General features: G+C 32.2%; 2 protein-coding genes across 6 annotated transcripts in view; both read left to right on the plus strand.

The window, feature by feature from the left end:
• Positions 1 to 1,165: 1,165 nt before the first annotated feature.
• Positions 1,166 to 19,641, plus strand: part of LOC130640884 (ESF1 homolog) — a 77,659-nt gene continuing 59,183 nt past the window's right edge. For both annotated transcript variants that reach the window (XM_057447470.1, XM_057447471.1), the window contains exon 1: positions 1,166 to 1,175. The gene's annotated coding sequence lies outside the window, so the exon portion shown is untranslated. The remainder of the gene's footprint in view (positions 1,176 to 19,641) is intronic.
• LOC130640885 (rho guanine nucleotide exchange factor 25-like) lies at positions 4,436 to 19,485 on the plus strand. Of its 4 annotated transcripts, XM_057447475.1 has the most exons (14): positions 10,234 to 10,318; positions 10,743 to 10,821; positions 13,680 to 13,901; positions 14,105 to 14,544; positions 15,025 to 15,128; positions 15,206 to 15,275; positions 15,697 to 15,789; positions 15,977 to 16,123; positions 16,438 to 16,515; positions 16,600 to 16,632; positions 16,856 to 16,999; positions 17,606 to 17,786; positions 18,089 to 18,143; positions 18,736 to 19,484. In XM_057447475.1, the coding sequence occupies exons 3-14, from the start codon at positions 13,835 to 13,837 to the stop codon at positions 19,100 to 19,102; spliced, it is 1,779 nt and encodes a 592-aa protein (XP_057303458.1). In that variant the 5' UTR covers positions 10,234 to 10,318; positions 10,743 to 10,821; positions 13,680 to 13,834; the 3' UTR covers positions 19,103 to 19,484. The 4 variants fall into 4 exon arrangements, with proteins under 4 accessions (XP_057303457.1, XP_057303460.1, XP_057303458.1 ...); XM_057447474.1 differs by lacking the exons at positions 10,234 to 10,318; positions 10,743 to 10,821 and adding an exon at positions 4,436 to 4,569 and having other exon boundaries at positions 18,736 to 19,485; XM_057447477.1 differs by lacking the exons at positions 10,234 to 10,318; positions 10,743 to 10,821 and adding an exon at positions 4,436 to 4,569 and having other exon boundaries at positions 17,606 to 17,734; positions 18,736 to 18,875.

Consider the following 19,641-nt stretch of genomic DNA (forward strand, 5'->3'; position numbering starts at 1 on the left):
GATGATGTACCTTTGACAAATGGTTGTAGAGATATTGGAGTTTAAAGGTTTTTCGATGACGTCATCAATTCGTTCAATCCGAAACGGATTCATGGACCGTTAAAGTAGTGTTATTGATATCGCACCGTAACGACAGAATAAATTAATATTTAAGACATCACTTTTTCGGCAACATCGAAGGAAAATAAACACATCCACTTTGCCTGTCACAGACAGACACACACAGTCCATGTATTTTTATAGAGATCTTTTTTGTTTTAATATTTAGGATTGCTCAAAAGAAACGCCATCTAATCAATTTCTTTTAATTTAAAGGATTTTACAAAATAAAAATCTATATATTAAATTTTTGAAATTCGATAAATTAAATTCAACAAAGTGGATTGTGGGTTGTCAGATATTTTGTGTTGTGTTTCTTTTTTTCTCAAAATGATTAAATCAACTTATTCGAATTGATTTTACTGTTTTTTAATATATACTGGTTAAATGGTCTGTGAAAAAACTCATTTCATTAGTGAGGCAATTTTTGATGACGTCAGAAATTTAATAAAATGACTCCCACTGTCGAGAAGAGCTTGGAATGCTTATCATAAGATATGTTTTTGACAAATGATTACAGGGAATTGAGGTTTAAAAGCTTTTTATGATGTCATCAACCCGTCAGTCATAAAGAGAGAAATTATCCAAGCTTTGGGAAATCCTGGCCGCTTGTAACCTGGAGTAGCGATATAAACCTCACTGACTTCACCATCCTATTTCTAAGTTATTTTGTCTTGTATCAATTTGTTTTCTTGTTTCTTGTTTATCACCTTCCTCAAATAACCTAAATACAGAAACATGCTAATATATTTGCCGAACTGATGAAATATTAACAACTGTAACTGTGCCGAATTCGAATCATCAATTTTACATAACACGATCTACCCCATGGAATTTTTAGAACTTTTGAGATCACTTCCAAGATACCCAGTTAAATTTTTTGTTTTTTAGAGTAATGTAAAATCTGTAATTTTAATATTGATTTTTTATTTGGCTGTATTGTATTTAAATTACTGACAGTAGAATTAAGAATTATGAAATTTCAGGATCTTCAATGATTTTTTCCCATGTTTCTCGCTTTTTTAAGTCCACTTCAGATTTCATGATTTTTCAAGTTGTTAGAAAGCCTGAGTTTATAATTGCGGACATCTTCAACCCACTGTGCTTCTTGATTCCATTGCAATACATTCTCCCTTTTTAAACTCTTTAAAAGTCTTGGAACGAAAATGACTTTTAATTCAATGTTTATTTAAAACATATCTTTCTTAGAAAAGAGCTTTTTTCTGTTATTTAGGTAATTAAACAATTTTTTGGGACAAAACTTGAAAAACTGCAAAAAAATAAGAAAATCGATCGGGCGTCAATTGGCGCAGGTAAAAAAAAATTGACGCCCTTGCACATAACCAAATGTCAGTAACATAGGACCTGATAGACTTGTTTAATGATTTTCTAAACATAATATACACTACAATGAAGCAGTGAAGGCTCATGAAAAAAAAAACTTACTAACATAACATAAAAAAGCTTCAAAAACACGGTTCTATTCCAAGCTACAAGAAATTGAAGACATACTGTTAACTGGTGTAAAGTTATGAACAAAAGTACAGCTACCAAGTAAAAATATTTTAATAGATTTAAAAAATAATATGGTTATGGGCGATGAGAAATGGGACGAGTTAAAGAATGTTCGAGTTATCCGAGTTTCCAGTGAACCGGATTTTTTTAAAAAAAAAAGTATTAAGAAGTAAAAACTAATAAAAATTACAATGACGGATAAAAAACCTTTTAGAACCAGCTCCTTGCCAGGTTTCTCATAAAACGACGTGTACAAGAATGCAATTACGCAATAGTTTTATAAAGTTTTGTAAACATTGGCATTTCATCTATTATGGCAGGTAAAAATGCTATGAATAACTGAATAAAAAGGTGTGTTTGTTAAGTACAGCTAGCTAGTTAATATTAGGTTAAGGGTTGGTTTAAATTTTAGAAAAGAAATAGAAGCTTTTAGAATCTTTTTGTGAACGTTATAAATACGAAGTTAATAAAACATTCTATATAACATAATAGATCGAATACTATCAACGTACTCTGTTTTTGTAGTGATTCTGCAGTAATAGTTTGAGAGAATATCAATTCTTTTATATAAACCTTTCAATTTGGCACCTCTTATCTTTATAATTGTTGTTTTTGCATCAACAAACTTCCTCTTATAATTAAAATCAATGGAGATCAGTGTGTGTTTTAACACGATAAATTCGTGACATGTTGTCACAAGGACGAACACGTGTGCGATCAAATTGTCAACTCGTTTTGCACAAAACAGAAAGAAAAATTGAGTTAAGAATTGATTTGGTTTTAGAGAGGTAATATGTTATATAACCATCTTTGTGCTTTGACTGCAACAAAATGGTGTTGCTATTTCTTGCATAAGTTGTTAGTTTTAAATGTTGCATTTAGTCACATAATTTTTGTGACTAACTAACATTGGACATTTTTAAGGCTAAAAAATCGCAACGTTAATATTTTGACAGTTTTGTTAAAACGAATCAACTTTCAATTACAGACTGGCCACGTTTCCGACAACCAATAAAAATCCAAAAACGCTACCAATTTAATGGAAATTGAGCATATTGGGCTCTGACGTCCAAACAAACACGGGCGTATTATTTATTTTTTTAATTATTTATTCCCTGGCGACTTATATCTGGTAGCATACCTTTCATCTTGATAATCCTTACGATAACTAATGCTGTAGTAACCATAAACTATGGAAGCTGATCTAATTTAACCGTAGATCATCAGCTCTTAGGCGCACATTTTAATCTGAAGCGGAAATCTTTTTGCATCAACAAAAATAAAGTGGGTAAATTATACCTAAATTACCTTGTTCCGGCTCTATTTAACACAAAAGTGATTTTGTGAGCACCTTTGTAAAAGGACAAACTAAATCTTTTGAACAAAGATTATAAACCTTATTACCTCTCCGTAATTAGCAAACATCCGAGCAATTATATTCAAATAGGAAAATTGCTACCTTATCACCTTTTATGCTGACAGATTTACGTTGAAGTCATTCAATATTATCACAGGTTTTTGACATGAAATCCATGACAAAAGCAGACACTAGTATTGTCAACGTCTTCATCAAATGGAAGAAATGAGGTACCTAACCATTTATTTAAAGTTTAGACACACTACTAGTCTTCCAGTATGCAAACAATGTTACATCAGATCCTATTGCTTCTTAGGTTATGTAATTGCATTGGTGTTGTTCCTAACTTTTGACAGGACGCTAATTTTTTTATGATAATTACATTAAGTTAATTGCCTTCTTTAAATGACTCCAATCATGACAGTTAATTGTTTATTCACAATTAATAAATTCTAGTGGCTGATTCACTAGAGTTCAACTGATGTTGGTAAATCTATTTATACAAAGGGGGCTTCACATATTAGGAATTACTATAATACTAAGGGCTTCATTCATAGGAGTCACAAACATTTATCATAATCAGAAATGTTGACTGGACTTATGAATGTATATCGTGACTAAAGACCAGACAACTTCTCGAAAAAAGGAATTTCGTGACTATTTACTTCTTTAAACGTGATCGCTTTTCCGATTCATGTCTTTGTTTTGGTAATTATTATTGTAAACAAACAACTGAGATTTGTTTGACATAGGAACATACATTTTCAGGTTTATTGCATGTTTAAGTTGGATAGGGTTAGTGGATATATAAATATATCATATATTTTTACCTAGCAGCAGGAGATGGAAATGGATATTACTACAGAATTAGTCATGTTATTGTTGTTGTTAGTTAAAAACGTTCAGACTGAACATTTTCATTCGATATTTTTGAAAAAGCAAGATGTCACATGGCTTTAGGTATAGTGAAACAGACCACCGCGCGTGTTTTGAAGCTCCCACGCGTGTTTTGAATCTACTTCTTGAGTTAAAATTACCATAGTTACATCAGAATTATCGCGAGAGTGCTAAAACCACGAAGGATACAAGTTATTATTTCAAAAGGTAAAAACCATATAGACTAGATTATAATTAATACGAAATCACTAATTAGAAGCACAAATAAATTTTTTACAGTGAAACTTTCCAAATATTTTAAGCAATTTTCTTCAGTCAGTGGGTGAAGAATGAAAAAACCTTAGTAAACACATAGAAATTATGTAAAGGGTTTTTTGTCACTGGAAAGTAATATATTATTCATTCCTTTCTTTTTCCTACTTTCTCAATTGAATTTTAAAACACTTTTTTCCGGCTGCTTTGGGACGCAGGTGCGTTTCTCCTTGAGTTAGCGCGTTAATTGCTTGAAATTTGTTGCTGAGAAGAGTAGTGTTTAAACTTTTCGATAACACTAATTATAACAACATCTTTTTTAATCGTAGATTTTAGATAACAGATATGATAAATGTAAACAAATTAGCATCAATCATAGAATATTGATGAATCAATCCATAATACAGCTATTCATTGGATAGTCACGTTGAATTTTTTCATCATGAATGGTAAGTTTCTTACTGCTTTTCCAGGTATAGCTAAGTTTTCTCACCATACGTTGCTATCTTGTTAACGCCTAATTGGTAATGTAATATCTAGTTTAAATTAACTGTCCAATTGCTTGTAGTGGATTTAGTAGAATGTTTCACTTCTTGCCCAATCAAGCCAATTGTTTTTTGTAAATTTATTTTGAATGACGTTGATTCTTTGGCGAAGCCAAGCAAATTCAAAAAGAGCAGTGAAAAGAAAAAGAAGAAGTTAATGGTGAATCATTGTAAGAACTCTGTTAACTTCTCCCACGCAGATTATAGATCTAGCACCCTCTAGTTTTGTATAGAGATTTTTCTTTTCGGCCTTTAATAACGTGGCGGGAAAAAACCCTAACATGAAAGTTGAGCACGATCAACTAGCAAAGTGAATTACAACACAACTAATGATAGGAAAGTGTTTTTCACAAAGCGTTGATATATAAAGCGAGCAATCTTTATCAGTAAAAAATACGTGAAAAAACCCTTAAGATTGATGGTAACCAAATCATATACTGTCATAAACTTTCATGGAAATAAAATTTTGTTATCTTTTTTAGAAAGTTTTTAATTACTGGAAGATGTTCAAAACTCGAGATAACCTTATAACACAGAGGAGGTACAGTCTAGTACAAAACCTAAGGACAACAAGAAGCCATTGTAAAACTGTGATGTTTTAGTTAAGTTCACCAAGAATGCAAATCCGCTTACACAGATAAAGTATAAATAGAATGCATACGTCACGTTAACTAGGTTGATTAATATGTCTTTCTTCCTTGATTTATAATTGTCTTTTTATCTCTAGAAAAATAGCCGTACTGTGTTTTTTCGTGCGTAAAAACAAAGTTGCGTTACGGAACGCACGAAATATGTTAAAATGCATAAACTATCGGCGCCAGAATTATGTGCGACGTGGGAATTCTCTTAGACTTTTCCATGCGCTTACGATTACCTCATTCCATGAAATTAACGAGTCAAGAAATTAACGCGAATTAAATTGACGATCATGAAATTAACGCGGTTCAATGAAATTATTTTGAAAAAGGCATTTAAGTTACGCGGTTTAGCAAGGTTCTTTTTTAAAAATGCATTTAATTAACGCGAATTTGAGAAAAAAGAGAAAGAAATTTCTAACAGTAATAACTTTTTTCGTATGATATGAACTTGTAATTTTACAAAAATGGATCCATGTTGATCTGGCTGTTTGCTTCTCTGGCGCTTTATAATGTTTCTGTTTCCCAGCAGTCTCCAACCAGCAGTGATGATGTTACGACCTTTTTCAGTTTGGAAATGCTTTTCATGAGTTTCGCATGTTTTGGTTTTGAAGTTAACGAGCAAAGATTAACTTCAATGGTTGTCACGTCACGATCGGGGTTTAGATAGTGAAGCGGTCTCCTCTATTAAAAGGCGATTTGGAAATTGAAATAAAAGTTTACGCTGTTTTTAAAGACAATGTTAAAAATTTTGGACGAAAACTTTCAGTTAATTTTCCACTTAGATCACGGTATGAAGATGATACAAATTCTGTTTTAAAAAGAGGCTAAAAAGAGCACCGTTGAGGTATCGTTCGACGAGAAGAAAATAGTAAAAAATTTGGAATAAGGTAGTATAATTTAGGCTTTTAATTAACGGTCATTAAATTAGCGCGAGTTTTGAAAAACAGCGTTAATTTCATGACTCGTTAATATCATGGAATAAGGTACCTCAATGAATTACCGCAATACATCGATTAAGCAATAAAATTCAAATATAATACTACATCAAAAAAAATGACGTTTTTTGGAGAATTTTTTAGGGATAGAAAGTTCTTTACTTTACCTGTGTACATGAAAAAAATAGTAAAAAATGCTGCGGTTTGAAGATTTCCGCCGTTAGCAACCCAGGGTATAAAAATTATTGAATATCCTGAAATTTTAGAATTCAAATCTTTCTATTATAGGCGCCAACCTGTACTTGGGTGTAGAAGAAAACTTCCCCAGTTTCATCAATTAAATATATTGACGACGCTAATTAACTTTTTCTAAAATTACGTACAATTCCACTGGATAAATAAAAAGTTAAAATTAGAGAGTTTAAACAGAAATGGGGTTGTCAAAAACTGGATATCTTTCAAGTTAATTGAGAAAATCTAGAAATTCCATGATACACATCCTATTATGTAAAATTAGTGATTAGAATATAATAACTTCTAAATAAATTCAATAAACCAAGTAGATCAGCAACCAATATATCAGCATTATAAGGTGTCTGTATTCAGGCGTTCAAAACATACTCTCTTGCTTAAGACTTATTGAAAATGATGTGTACAATAGGTGTCCTAAAAAATAAAGAACATTTGAATGGAAAATACAATTCAATGACTTTTTTGTCAATAATAATTTGTTCAATTTGATTGCATGTCACCCTTTTTTGATATAAAACCACAAATTTGAATTTCATCTTGGAGCGTGATTAACTGCTATTTTTTGACACATTTTGAAGAATCTGATTGGTCGACGTTTTTGTTGACAAATCCAAAATATTTAGAGAGTACCTTTACTATACGGAATGTTGCCATCTCTTCTTTATTACTTCTTATTATTCAGTAAGGGGCTAACATATAAAAGATTAAAAAAACAATTGGTTGATTACGTTGAGCATGGATACAGGTTGAAATCATGCAATGTAAAAAAAATCATACCACGTTTCAAGTCAAATTTTTTAGGTTTTACTGTTATCATAGGTCTTTGAACATAATATGCGATGCTATTAAAGGTCTTAAAATGCTGATGTCAGCAGCGAGAATTCTCTAAAAATCAATAGACATTTAAGAATGGCAGCATGCTGTAAGCAAAGAGGAGACAAAAGAGTCAGAACAAACTTAATTACACAAAAGCTTAATTTTTTCGCAATCACACGGAATGCATGGAGTTATCGATAGCTTTAACGTTTTGTAATGTTTTGTTTAGATAGCTAACATCTATTTACACGTGTACAGTTTTTTAAGTTACTTTAGAAAGTAACCTTGATATAGGTTATGCTGGATATAAGTATAATTGACTTGTAAGTAAAAAATGGTTATATTGACAGAGTTTTCATTTCCTCGACAATAGGGCTAGCCTGTCTCGTGATTCGCTCACCTGTGTCTGTCATTTTAATTTTTCTTAAGGGAAATTGTTGTTGTCGTGGGTAACGCGTATTATTTAATAAAGACAGTTATCATTCCCTGAAAAAATCACCCGAGTCATTTCTTGTTTTACCCTTCTATAATCGCATTAACGTAAACAAAATTGCGTTTTTTGAAAACTACCGTTATGGAATTTGGCCATGAATCAGTTTGGTAGCATTTTTTTCAAATTGTGATGCTATGATAGTCACTGGGGTGAAAAAAAAAAACAAAATGGACCGGTTATAATATTTTCAAGCCACACACCAAGGTTTGACAAAGATGTTGCTGTATTCTTTATCTCGATATAAATAGTATTAATATCAAACATTAATCAATGGTGACTATTAGTTTTCAATGATGTCAGATGTTGTCTTCCTTCCATGAAATAAGATTAAATTCCTTGCAAAAATTATATACAATCTTTTAGTTTGAATATTTACTGGATTAATTATCTTGAAGATCTACTGCTGAATAACATTAAAGCCATCTTAAAGTTCAATGGTGGTTCTAGCTTTTACTGTTTTAAGCTAGCTAGATATTCCTAGCGAGTTATAACGACAAATAGCTAACTGTATTTAGCTAAGAATACAATTTTATTATTATGCAGTTTTTTTGAAAACTATATACAAGATATATACAAGATACAATATATACTATATACAAGAGCCTGTTGTGTTCCTTTACATAGAAACCTATGTAAAGGAACACAAAAATTTTCGTTGCGTTATTTTCGTAGTTTTAACCAGAAGTTTCATGCAAGACGACCATGACTAAGTTTACTTTTTTGTTGCAACGAAAATTGGCTTTGACTTTTAATACACATAGGCTTACAGGGCTGAATGCAATAACGTAAGATTCAGGACATGAATCACAATTACAATACGTTGGCAAAGTCGGAATCGTAACCACGTGATTTCTTTTTTGGATGCTACCGTTTGTGTTTTATGATTTCTTTGTTTCCGTTTTCTCCGAGCACGATTACTGGAATTCTATAGAGAAGAAGAAGTTATAGTTTCCCTAAATTAAATCCTTGCGAAGTATATTTCTCCCAAAAAATAAGTACTCGATAAGTGAATAAGTTCACGTTTTCTTGTGATCTTCCATGATGATCAGTGCACTAGTATTTTACACTCACCTGAACTTGTTTCGGGTCTGGCTTTCGGTATCACGTATTTCAATAAGTTATACACGAATGGAAGGAAAGCTAGATTCTTTTTTAAATTTTGGCATCTTTTTTCACATCTTAAAAACATACAATTAAAAATATTTATTTATCAATATACTATTTATTTCAACATATCTTGTAGAAATTGATCGCACCTATGAAATCAATTTCCGCTTCTAATGTAAAAGTATTGTGTATTTAATTGCTTATAATTACTGCTTCTAACATGTTCCTCATTCTTTGTTTGTTTGTTTTGACCATTCGTTCGTTTTTTTGATGGTATTTTTCCTCTGCTGAGAGTCCAGATAAACTTACCAGATAAGTCTACAGTACAGGAAGTTCTTTGACCTTGAAAAAACGATTGTCTTTTTGGTTCTGTTAAAAAAATTAAACACATTTCTAATTTTAAAATTGACTGTCTCTTGGTTTATCATTAAAACATCCAAAATTAAACTTGTTTTCAATATTTCGTCTTTAAAACAATGCTCTAACTTTGTGTGTCAGTGACAGAGTGGATATTGATGTTGTCAACTTCGAATTGAAAACTAAAACAACTTTTTTTAAAAGTGTATATTATTTTATGCATTATTTTGATCATCGTTGCAAGCGATTCAACGACCTAAAACAACTGTGCATGACCAAAATACTTGAAATTGATTTTTTTTTTGTCTGAAGTTGATTTTCCTAAGGGACTTACAGCTAGAATTATTCTCGACTTTACGTCTGTTAACGTCTAGCTATCTTGGGTTGGATGGGGTATATTATTAACTCTCTTCCAATCTAATCTAACTGTGTTAGATGTACACTCAAATTCCTCTGCATCGAGTCTGTACTCATTGCCTTCTGCAGTCTTTCTTTGTCTACCTCTGGGCTTTGTCCCAGGAACTATAAGTCTCTACACTATTCCGTCCAAATTTCTCAACTCAATCTTCTTATCTCAATGACATATTGAATTATTATCAACGGTTAACAAGTGTGTACACTAATTATAGATTTTAAGAGATATGAAGGGGTGGATGAAATGATTAATTAAATTTACTTGATTGAAGGTCTTACTTTGGAAGTGATCGTTCCCATGAGTAATAAATGAAGCGAGGGGAAACCTTAAAATTAAAAACTATTAAACTGATACGGCATTTCTTTTTAATCCACTGTTGTCGATTTAATGCATTGCTCATGAGGGAATACCTTATGCACTTCTTTAATGGAAGCGAGTTTGTACTACATAGAGAAATTAAAATCTTCACAAAACTTCTGCTTAAATGCCAATTTAGGCGACGTAAAACAGTCAAAAAAGTCATAATCAACAAAAATTTGGTGGGTAAACTAGTATTTAAGATTGACATGTGTTTTGGAGTATCTTAGGCTTTTAAAAAACTCGATGTAATCAGGACGTCATACAATAAGTTGATCTTAAGGTAATTTAATCGTTGCTAATTCGCTGTGGAATATTTTTATTCTTTATAATGTTCGCAAAACCATCTACGAAATTTCTGAACGACGTTTGTAAAATAAAAAAACTTATTCTTAACGTATGTCAAACATATTTCAATTTGTGTTGTAAATGTTAAGAATTTTTGCACACAAAATTCATTGAAAAATGGGACGTATTAGTAATAAGCATGGCTAATCTAAATTAACAAAAATCACGTTTTATATCCATCGGATTATTGATGCTTCTGATGTCATTTTTGTGGTTTGTAAAACAAATGGCTATCCTATAGAAATGTGATGTTGTAGAAATGAAACGTAACAAAGCTTACTCAATTTTATATGTCGGAGTGATTAGATTGACAATCAAGATGTATCCCTTATAATTAACTTTATTTAATTACATGTTAGCAATAATGAAGTAAAAATGTAAGAAACCGAAGACATTGTTAGCTATGAGAAGCTAATCAAAACACAATCTTGTGATAAGGTAATTTTGTCAAACTAGTTTATTTGTTTTGTTTTTATTGTTATTATCACACGGTTTTTTTTTATAAGAAAATCAGGCGAGTTTTCCGGGTAAAAAAAATACATCTATTATTTGGATTAATAGAGAAATAAGAATAATGACCAGCCTGGTTAGATTTCTAGTATTCTTATAAAAATTTTCTTACGTTATGTTTTAGTGTTTTGTTGTTGTTGTTGAAACGAGTTCATGTAGCAGTATTTTCCAAATGAATGTAAATACAGATTAAATAATTCGTCCGACAAATAGTTAATCACAGTGCTTAGCGCAGTTGTTATAACCCGTAATCCAGCTTTTAAGTAACAATATCAACATTTGCAACCTAGTTCCCATCTCACGTTGTCCCTTTCTGATTTGCCGTCTTAATTTTCATCTAAAATATGACACTGATTTTTTTCTTTTTAATGGATAAATGTTATTAAGGACGCTAAACTGCACGAAAGCCTAAGGATTCTTTACTAGTGACGCAACATCGCGGGTTTCTTTTTTAGTAAAAGACGAATTGAAATAACCGGTGCACTAATGGGAACTAAAATTCCTTCTAATCAAATCATGAATAAAAATTGTTTTGAATGAAACTTCTAAAAGAGTGTAGGTGTTAGAAGATTATCGGTTTTTGCAGTAGAAAAAAGCGGTACAGAATTCCTTTCTTTAGTTACAACATGCGAGCGTTAATTATTTTTTCACACCCTGGCATCGGTTATTTTTTTGTTCGTCACACATTTATCTAGTTATAAAAAGAATTATTTTTTACAGCGGTATAAACAGTTTAACATTTTGAAAGGAAGAGACATACACATATTCTCGTAAGAATTTCTTTTTATTTTAGTTTCTTTTTTAATCAAACGCACTTGTATATTAAATCACAGCTAATTTCGCCACCAAGTATAATTGAATAGGATATTTCTATCTTAGAATCACGCATTCTGAACTTGTAAACAGTCGTAAGTCTTAGGATCTTAGATTCCTTGATAAATCCAAACTCTTGAAATGTGCTAATTGTTGCTGACGCCAGCACGGCCATTTTCCATGCATTTCGGGGCTTTCGTGGGCAAAACCATTTCCACCTGGCTTATGTACAAAGAGGATTTTTCAATAACTTCGATTATTTTCTCCTTTTTTTCTTCCAGGTTGCCAGTGTGTTATAGTGGGAATATTGTATTCCTTGGCTATATATTTGTTCAAGTGCCCCTTTTCCAAATCTTTTTAAAGCGTTATACTTTATTTTCAAAGTCATCTCATTGTGTTTCTTATTGGATGCCATTGTTGGGAAAGATGTAAAATATCAACAGACAAACAAAAACACTCAAAAAGCTTTTTCAAAACATTCTATTTCAATGAAACGTTCGATTACTAGAAAAGTTCAAATTTCATTGGAACGTTCGATTGTTGAAAAATTTGAGTATTAGAACTTTGAGCGGACGAAAATTTTCAAAATTCGAATTACACATTCAAAATTTGCTCACAATAAAACCGTTCGATTTACATATCTTTCGAATTACATGAGTTCGAATTATAGGAGTGTTTTGTTAAGAAACTTAGATTAAACTCGAACGGGACCGGAAAATTCGTCGATTGCTATGATTTTTCGAATTATAGGAGTTCAAATTACATGAGTTCAACTGTATGTGTGCGAAAGTAGCGGTTGACACTTGTGTCCATACTATCATTAATATTTTTGTTCATGTAATAGTATTAATGTAGCTAGTATAACCACTCCATATTATGTTGTTGTTGTTTTACTGTCAAATTCTACCCTGCAGTAGCTTCTCAGGTTTGTAGATTATCCAAAAAAGTAATCAGCAAGCATTTATAGACCTTGATTATTAACATTCTATTAAAAGTAGGTTACAACTATGGCAATTTGAATCCAAATTAGACAGATCTCTATGTCAGCAATTTTTTAGCTTACATTAATACAGTCACATGTATTTTTGCATTTTTTTTTTGTTGTACCATGAGACAGTAAAAGAGTAACAATAACAATTAGATTATCGAGAAAAGTATGTGATAAAATTGCTTAGTTTTTTTGCCCTCGGGTAACTGAAAATAAAGACCGAGTGCAGAACAGGTGTATTACCCATTTTATCATATTAATTTTATTGAAACTGTGAAGCTGGGAATGGTAAAAGCAGAAGAACAGAAATTTTCGGAATAATTGGATCGCAATTATTTATAATGTGCTAGCTATGTATAATAAAGAAATATTGGAATATAAAACAAAATAAGAATAATTTCTAGCTGAACCTAAATAAAATAAAAACCTCTTGTTAACTTCAATTTCCTGCTTTTTACAGAGCAACATGGATGATTTAAAATTGCGATATCTGTATGATGCTTGTTTTGTAGGTTTAATAATAATAACACCGTTTCTGCAAAGGTTTTAAAAAATCATTGTTGGAAATATGCGTATGCTGCTAAAGCGGGTTATGCATTTTGTAATCCTTCGCTGCGACTACCTTTCTTAAACTTTGCTTGTATAAAAAAAATTTTGCGTGTTTTTTCTTTGCTCGTTCCTGTTATTACTTCACAACACAAAGTGGAGTGTTGCCATCAATAGAAATACCGCTTTGCTAAGTCGTGCCGATATTTTTAAAAAAACAGTAAACTAACTTCACATAAAAATTGAAGAATTTTATAATCTTAAAAACTGTGAATTAGTCACCTAAAGTTGTTTTCGTGCTGTGTTGCTGGGTTTTTCTATTTTTTATTTTTTATGTAAATGTGCGTGTGTTTTCATAAAACCCTGTTGACAAAGCAGACGTTTGAGAACTAAACGAATTTAATAGTGTTTTTTAACTATTTTTTACTTTATTCTTTAGATAAAGCAGAAGAGAGTGCGATTAGCCTTTACAAGCGTAGTTCACTTGAGAGTTACAACTGCGTCACATGTTACAAAGCATTTTATAGCAAGTCAACGTTAGAGTGTCATTTAATCAGCGCGAGACACTGCTGGTACACAAAACAAGTGTACCACATGGCGTGTAATGAAATTCACAACCATTCAAGTTCAAGTCATGCGTGCAAACTTGTGGCAGCAACAAGTCAGTCGATTTCTTTGTCTGTTTATTAAATATACACATCTGTACAACACAGTTCAATTGAAATGTTAGATACACCTGTCTGGTATTCTCAGATATTTGAAAGGTCTTACGGGATACTCCGCAGGCCTTTTAACCCTTGGTATAATCTTCTGTAGTTCTTTAAATACTACAAAGCTCATTATTGTTCTACTTCTTTCTTATAGCATTCCCACAATATGTAATGAATGAAGGTGTGCATTCAAGCGAAGAAGGATATTGCACGGATAGCGATGAAAATAAAACTCCAACTGAACCAAAAGATGTTTGCAACTATGACAACGAAGATGGTCAAAGAAGAGGCCGATCTCGACATCGGACGAACAGCAAATCAAGACGAAAGAAAATGGAGGAACTGAAAGAAATGTATAAACATTTTGGTGCAACTAGAGGTTCAAATGATTTGTATCAAACAATGCTAGATTCGTACGATGACTTCTCGGATCTGAATGCCGAAAGTGATAATGAAAATACATTAATAAATCACACAGTTAAGCGCCTAAAGAGTGTTACAGAAAAAGAAGCTTTGATGAAACGAGATTTGGTGTTGACGGAGCTAGCTGATACAGAAAAGGATTACGTAGCAGATCTGGGATTTATAGTCAATGTAAGGTCGTCTGTTCTCGTATAAGAAGGGGTCTTTCAATACTATATGGGCAAATGAATGCTGGATGACGTGAATGTCATACACATTTTTAATAAAAGAATTTATAAGAACAGGATGGGAATGGGTAGAAAAAAGAATAACAACAATGGCAAGGCTGACATTTTAAAAACACGCACAGGCACACACAAATCGTGGGCTATGACAGCCTTGAAGGCTGAAACCTTCGCAGAATCATTTGTTGCGATTTTGCGAAATTTGTGCTTAGATTTTACATTGTAAATATTTGTAATGTATATAGGTACTGTACTACATATAAAGAATGCGCAGAATGTAAAAACGGACTAAAATTTAGGCTAAGTACGTGAAAAAAAAAAAGAACACTTTGGGTCGACTATCCGACCTTATATTACCTATCATTGACTTTTTGAGAAGTATAAATTTCTGCCTCTTTTAATCATTAAATAATATTTCTATGTTTAGGATTTTATTCCGTTGTTAGAAGGAGATGATGTTACAACAGCTTTAAAACACACTTTTGAAACTATATTTGCTAACATTCAAGAAATATATAAATTTCATTATAAGTAAGTTTAACTCCAGCTTTGAAATTGTGCCTGATGTATGCTTCCATTGTTGTAAATATGTTCTTTTATTTCCATAGAAACTTTTCTGAGAAAATCGAAGACTGTCTGGAGGAACCACGATTTCTGAAAGAGACGTTTTGCGAGCTGGTAATTATATGCAGACAATTTGCTATAGCATGTAATGCATGTAAAGAAGGTTGCACAATTTAATCATAACTGCTAAAATAAAAGGCAAAATCGAGCAATTTTTATCAGGCTTTTGACTACATTGGTGGAATTTCAAAGTACCACATCTTTTTTAGCCCCTAGTTTTTCTTTCATATGCTTGTGGCCAGGCTGCTAGTATATCATCACTAAATTTACTGACACTTCAACATGTTCCCAATTCTAAAGTTTAGAATTATAAGAAATTTTACACCGCTGTGATTCACGTTCATTCGTCAGAAGACAGCGTCGTTTTTAGGATTTATTTGGCTTTAGGCCGTCCCAATCTAAAAAACTCTAACAAGTTCTAGGGATGAGGTTAATCAGAAGACTCCTTTGAAATATTTATCCTTTCTTATTCCAGGAAGAAGAGTTAGCAACATTATATTCTCAGTATTGCAAGTGCAAACCATCAGCAGATGAAGCTCTTGAAGTACATGAAACAGAAATTGACATTGTGAGTAGCTACTACTTTAACGTTTCCGTTTATCATCCATATTTTAAACATATTGTCACATCGTGCTGCATTAACTAAAATGGGAGGAACAAGTGACCAAACCACCTTTTAGTTCCTATAAATATTCGCTCCGTTTTACTAGTCTGATAAGTTACACATATAAAATACGCGATAATAAATAATTTAGATCCGAAAGAAGTATTTCCCAGATCGCAAATTATCTATAAAAGATTATTTGGTCAAACCTGTACAAAGATTGATGAAATATCAGCTCTTACTCACAACTATCAAGCAGTATTCATTAAAAGCTGACATGGATGTTTCGTTTATTGAGGTATGTGTTTAAGGTGTGTCCAACAAGTGGTAATAAATATCCATGTCATCTTTGACAAACCAGATTCGGAACGTCAAAATGTTTTGTCATATGACTTGACATTTTTATAATGCCTATTTTGGGCATTAATACCATATCCTATATACTGCCATTTTTTATATTGGATAGTGCACCGGGTGCCAAGAGTTACCTTATTTTTACCATACAAATGTTTCTCGTGATGATCACAAGACGATATATAACTCAGTACGACATTAAAACATTACGATAAAAAGGATTTAGGAGAGATTAACTTATTTAAATAAACGTTTCAGGAGGCTCTTGTAGTGATGGAACGTGTACCAAAAATTGCTAATGACGCCATGCATGTTGAACTGATACATGGATACGAGGTATGCCGCTTCTACATTGTGGGCATGTTAAGGGATTTTTTTTTTTCAAAGATTTAAGTTATATGTATAACCGTTTTTGTTTAGGGCTTTCTTCCGTCTGAAGATTTAATATATCAGGTATGTTAACACGTTTCTCTATTAAGATGCAGGAGTAATGTAACAATCTTGTAAGAGTGATCCAGATACATTATTTTACTCTCAAAATCTATAGTTATTTATGAAATTCTCACTCTGCGTTTACAAAGGTTCGATTTTTTTAGTAAAACCAACAAAGTAAGCAAAATCATGTTTAAAAACATCAAATCCTGGTGCAAATTTAATGCAACTTATCTTACACTAGGATTCTTTAGACGTGGTCATTGGCAGAGGAAAGGCAAAACCTAAAACCATGAGGATTTTTATCTTCGAAAAAGTCGTTGTGTTTACGGAGACAATTAAAAGATTAAAAAAGCTTCCGTTGTATAAATGTTTGGCTCATGGAAAAGTGAGTGTTTCTATCTATTGTCGTCGTTGTTGTTTTTGTCGTTATTTTGTCGTTAATTTTGTGTCGTCGTCGTTGTTGTCGTAGTTTTCGTCGTCACCGTAGTCATTTTTGTCGTTGTTATTGTTGCTATTATCAAAAGTAATTGTAATTCATCAGGGTAAAACCATTAATCATATCTGTTAAGATTTTTAAATCCATCAGTCCTTTTGAAGAGTATTGATTCTTCATTATTTTATGCTTTATTATTTGGCGAGCTAATTATGAGCTTTATTAAAACAATGTTTTTCAGAGTCTAGAAGGTTGAGTGTAAACAAGTTTTCTTTTTGCTAGCCACATTAAAACGCATTTATAGACATCATTTCCCATCCTGTGTCATCGTGTATAGCTGGTTAGAAAATCATAATTGGTTCCCGTAGATATGTTAATCATAAAGTGTTTTCAGCTGGTTGTCTTTATTAATTTTCTCCGTTTGTTTAATTTACAATGCTACTAGCCATAGTGCTTCTTGGTATTTGTACAAAATTGTGATGGAAAAATAATAGTATAACACTTTGCGTACATTTCTTTTTACAATCGAATAATAACGGTAACGTTTTTTTCTTTTAGACTTCTCGCATGGGAATTACAGAAACTGTGGACAATGACCCCCTGAAATTTGCAATTTGGTTTCGGAAATACAAATCAACAGATATTTATGTTTGTCATGCAGAATCACTAGACACAAAAGAGCACTGGGTACAAGTTTTAAAAGATGTGATTGCAATACAAGCTATTTTGCAGAACAGATGTGCGTTACTGTTTTTTTTCATTTGAAATAATGACTTATGATGACCGTGAGAAACAAGATGTCCTTTACATAAATCCCGTTGTGAGAAAACTTCGATTGATATAAGGATAGAACAAACACGTTTTAAGCAATTTCGTTGACTTAAAACGCGTGACTTCATAAACGCAGAGCGCATCGAAGTTGCTATGACAATATCATTATCTTCCACACGAGCTTTTTTGTTTCATAAGTCTATAGAAGAGTTATTTACTTTACCAAAGAAAGTTGTGTCTATGAAGTTAAACGGCTTTTTATCTTTACAGGTAGCCGCCGCAACAAGGCGTTGAACGAAAGTATGAGAACAGAATTAAATGGCAGGTACGACAAACATTTGTAGTTGTAATAATTTGCGACACTTTGACCAAATATTTCTTTTTACCTTTCTTGACCATTTCGTCAAAAAGAGAAAAAATTTGGAAAACAAGGTAGGCGAATGTGACACCTATCTAAATTCTATTTGAAATAAAGACCGTTTTATAGGTGTAACATATTCGTTGATTTAAGTTAATTAGCTTCAAGCTGATATTAAAAATTAGACTTACTTCGTGTTTAGTAGCGCTTAATTACCCAGGGTAACTTCTTCAGTTTTGGCACTTTTATTAATTAAACAGTGAAATCTGTCTAAAGCAGATGCCATTGGTTCAAAAAGTGTGCATTTTCTACATATACTCGCTTTTTTAGATTTGCTATAAATGTTTGACTTTAAATCAATCCGTTTCGAATGTTGATATTAAGTTTTTTCCCAGGCTAAATATTAGGAGTCTATTAGATATATATTAACTTAGAGATTGGTACTGACTTTTGCATGAAATGCGCTGCAAACATTATTTAGTTGCCATTGATTGACAATTTGTTTATCAGGAAAGAATTCGTTAAGAAATTTTAATCCACGGCGTTTTTCTTTTTCTAGGTTGTTAAGCCAACATCATTCTGACATCGTTCGTGAAGAGACGTTGCGACAAGCGTTGCAAGGACACCCACGCCTGGGCGTAATGTCAGAAAAATTAAAGGACAGTATTGAGAGGTACATTATCACAGAACTAATGGATGCCGATTACGCATTTAATTGTCATACCATGTTACAAAATTATAAGAACAGGCAGCGCTCCAAAAGTTTGAATGCATCATCGTTGGTTTCTGAAGAGGATATGAGACCGCGGTGTCGTCCGAGAAGTGCAAGTTGCGGCTTAGCACGCAGACCTCTCAAAGACAAGACTGTTCAAAGTTCACTGGTTAAGACTGTTTCGAATGTTAGTTTTCATCAACTGGATGCTTAACCTAATGATCTCGTTTATCGTTTTTTGTTTACAAATAACAATGTCTTCTGCTTTGGTGTAATAAGTTTGAAATATTTGCGTTTTAATTTAAAGCTTCGTAATATTCCTCTTCCAATAAAGAAGAAGTTGAGTAGCAGTAGCTGCTCCCTTTTTCCAGTATATACTTCTTAAAACCCTTTATATCGAGGTATAATATAAAAGTATGTGTACGTATGTATTTTTTTGTACATAGTTGTTTAAAAAAATCTATATTATAACACAAGATTTTGACTGTAAACTGAAATAGAATCCATAGTCGTTATTGGGCATAACTAGCCTAAGTACCTGACCGTTTAATCGTAAACTGTATGAGGTGCTAGACGGGTTAAACACCTAATACAGGCTGCATCTGGGTGGAGCATTTAATAGAGTATAGGTGCTCATCTAATAGATCCCCCTTTTAAGACAAAAAGATTTTTCTAAAAAATGGCTTTCTCATATTTTTGGTTTAATAAATACAATAATATCTTCAACCTCGTTCCAAAGACTTTGTTATATCG

The sequence above is a fragment of the Hydractinia symbiolongicarpus genome, chromosome 4 (genome assembly GCF_029227915.1).
Source record: "Hydractinia symbiolongicarpus strain clone_291-10 chromosome 4, HSymV2.1, whole genome shotgun sequence".
In the NCBI taxonomy this organism is placed as follows: Eukaryota; Metazoa; Cnidaria; class Hydrozoa; order Anthoathecata; family Hydractiniidae; genus Hydractinia; species Hydractinia symbiolongicarpus.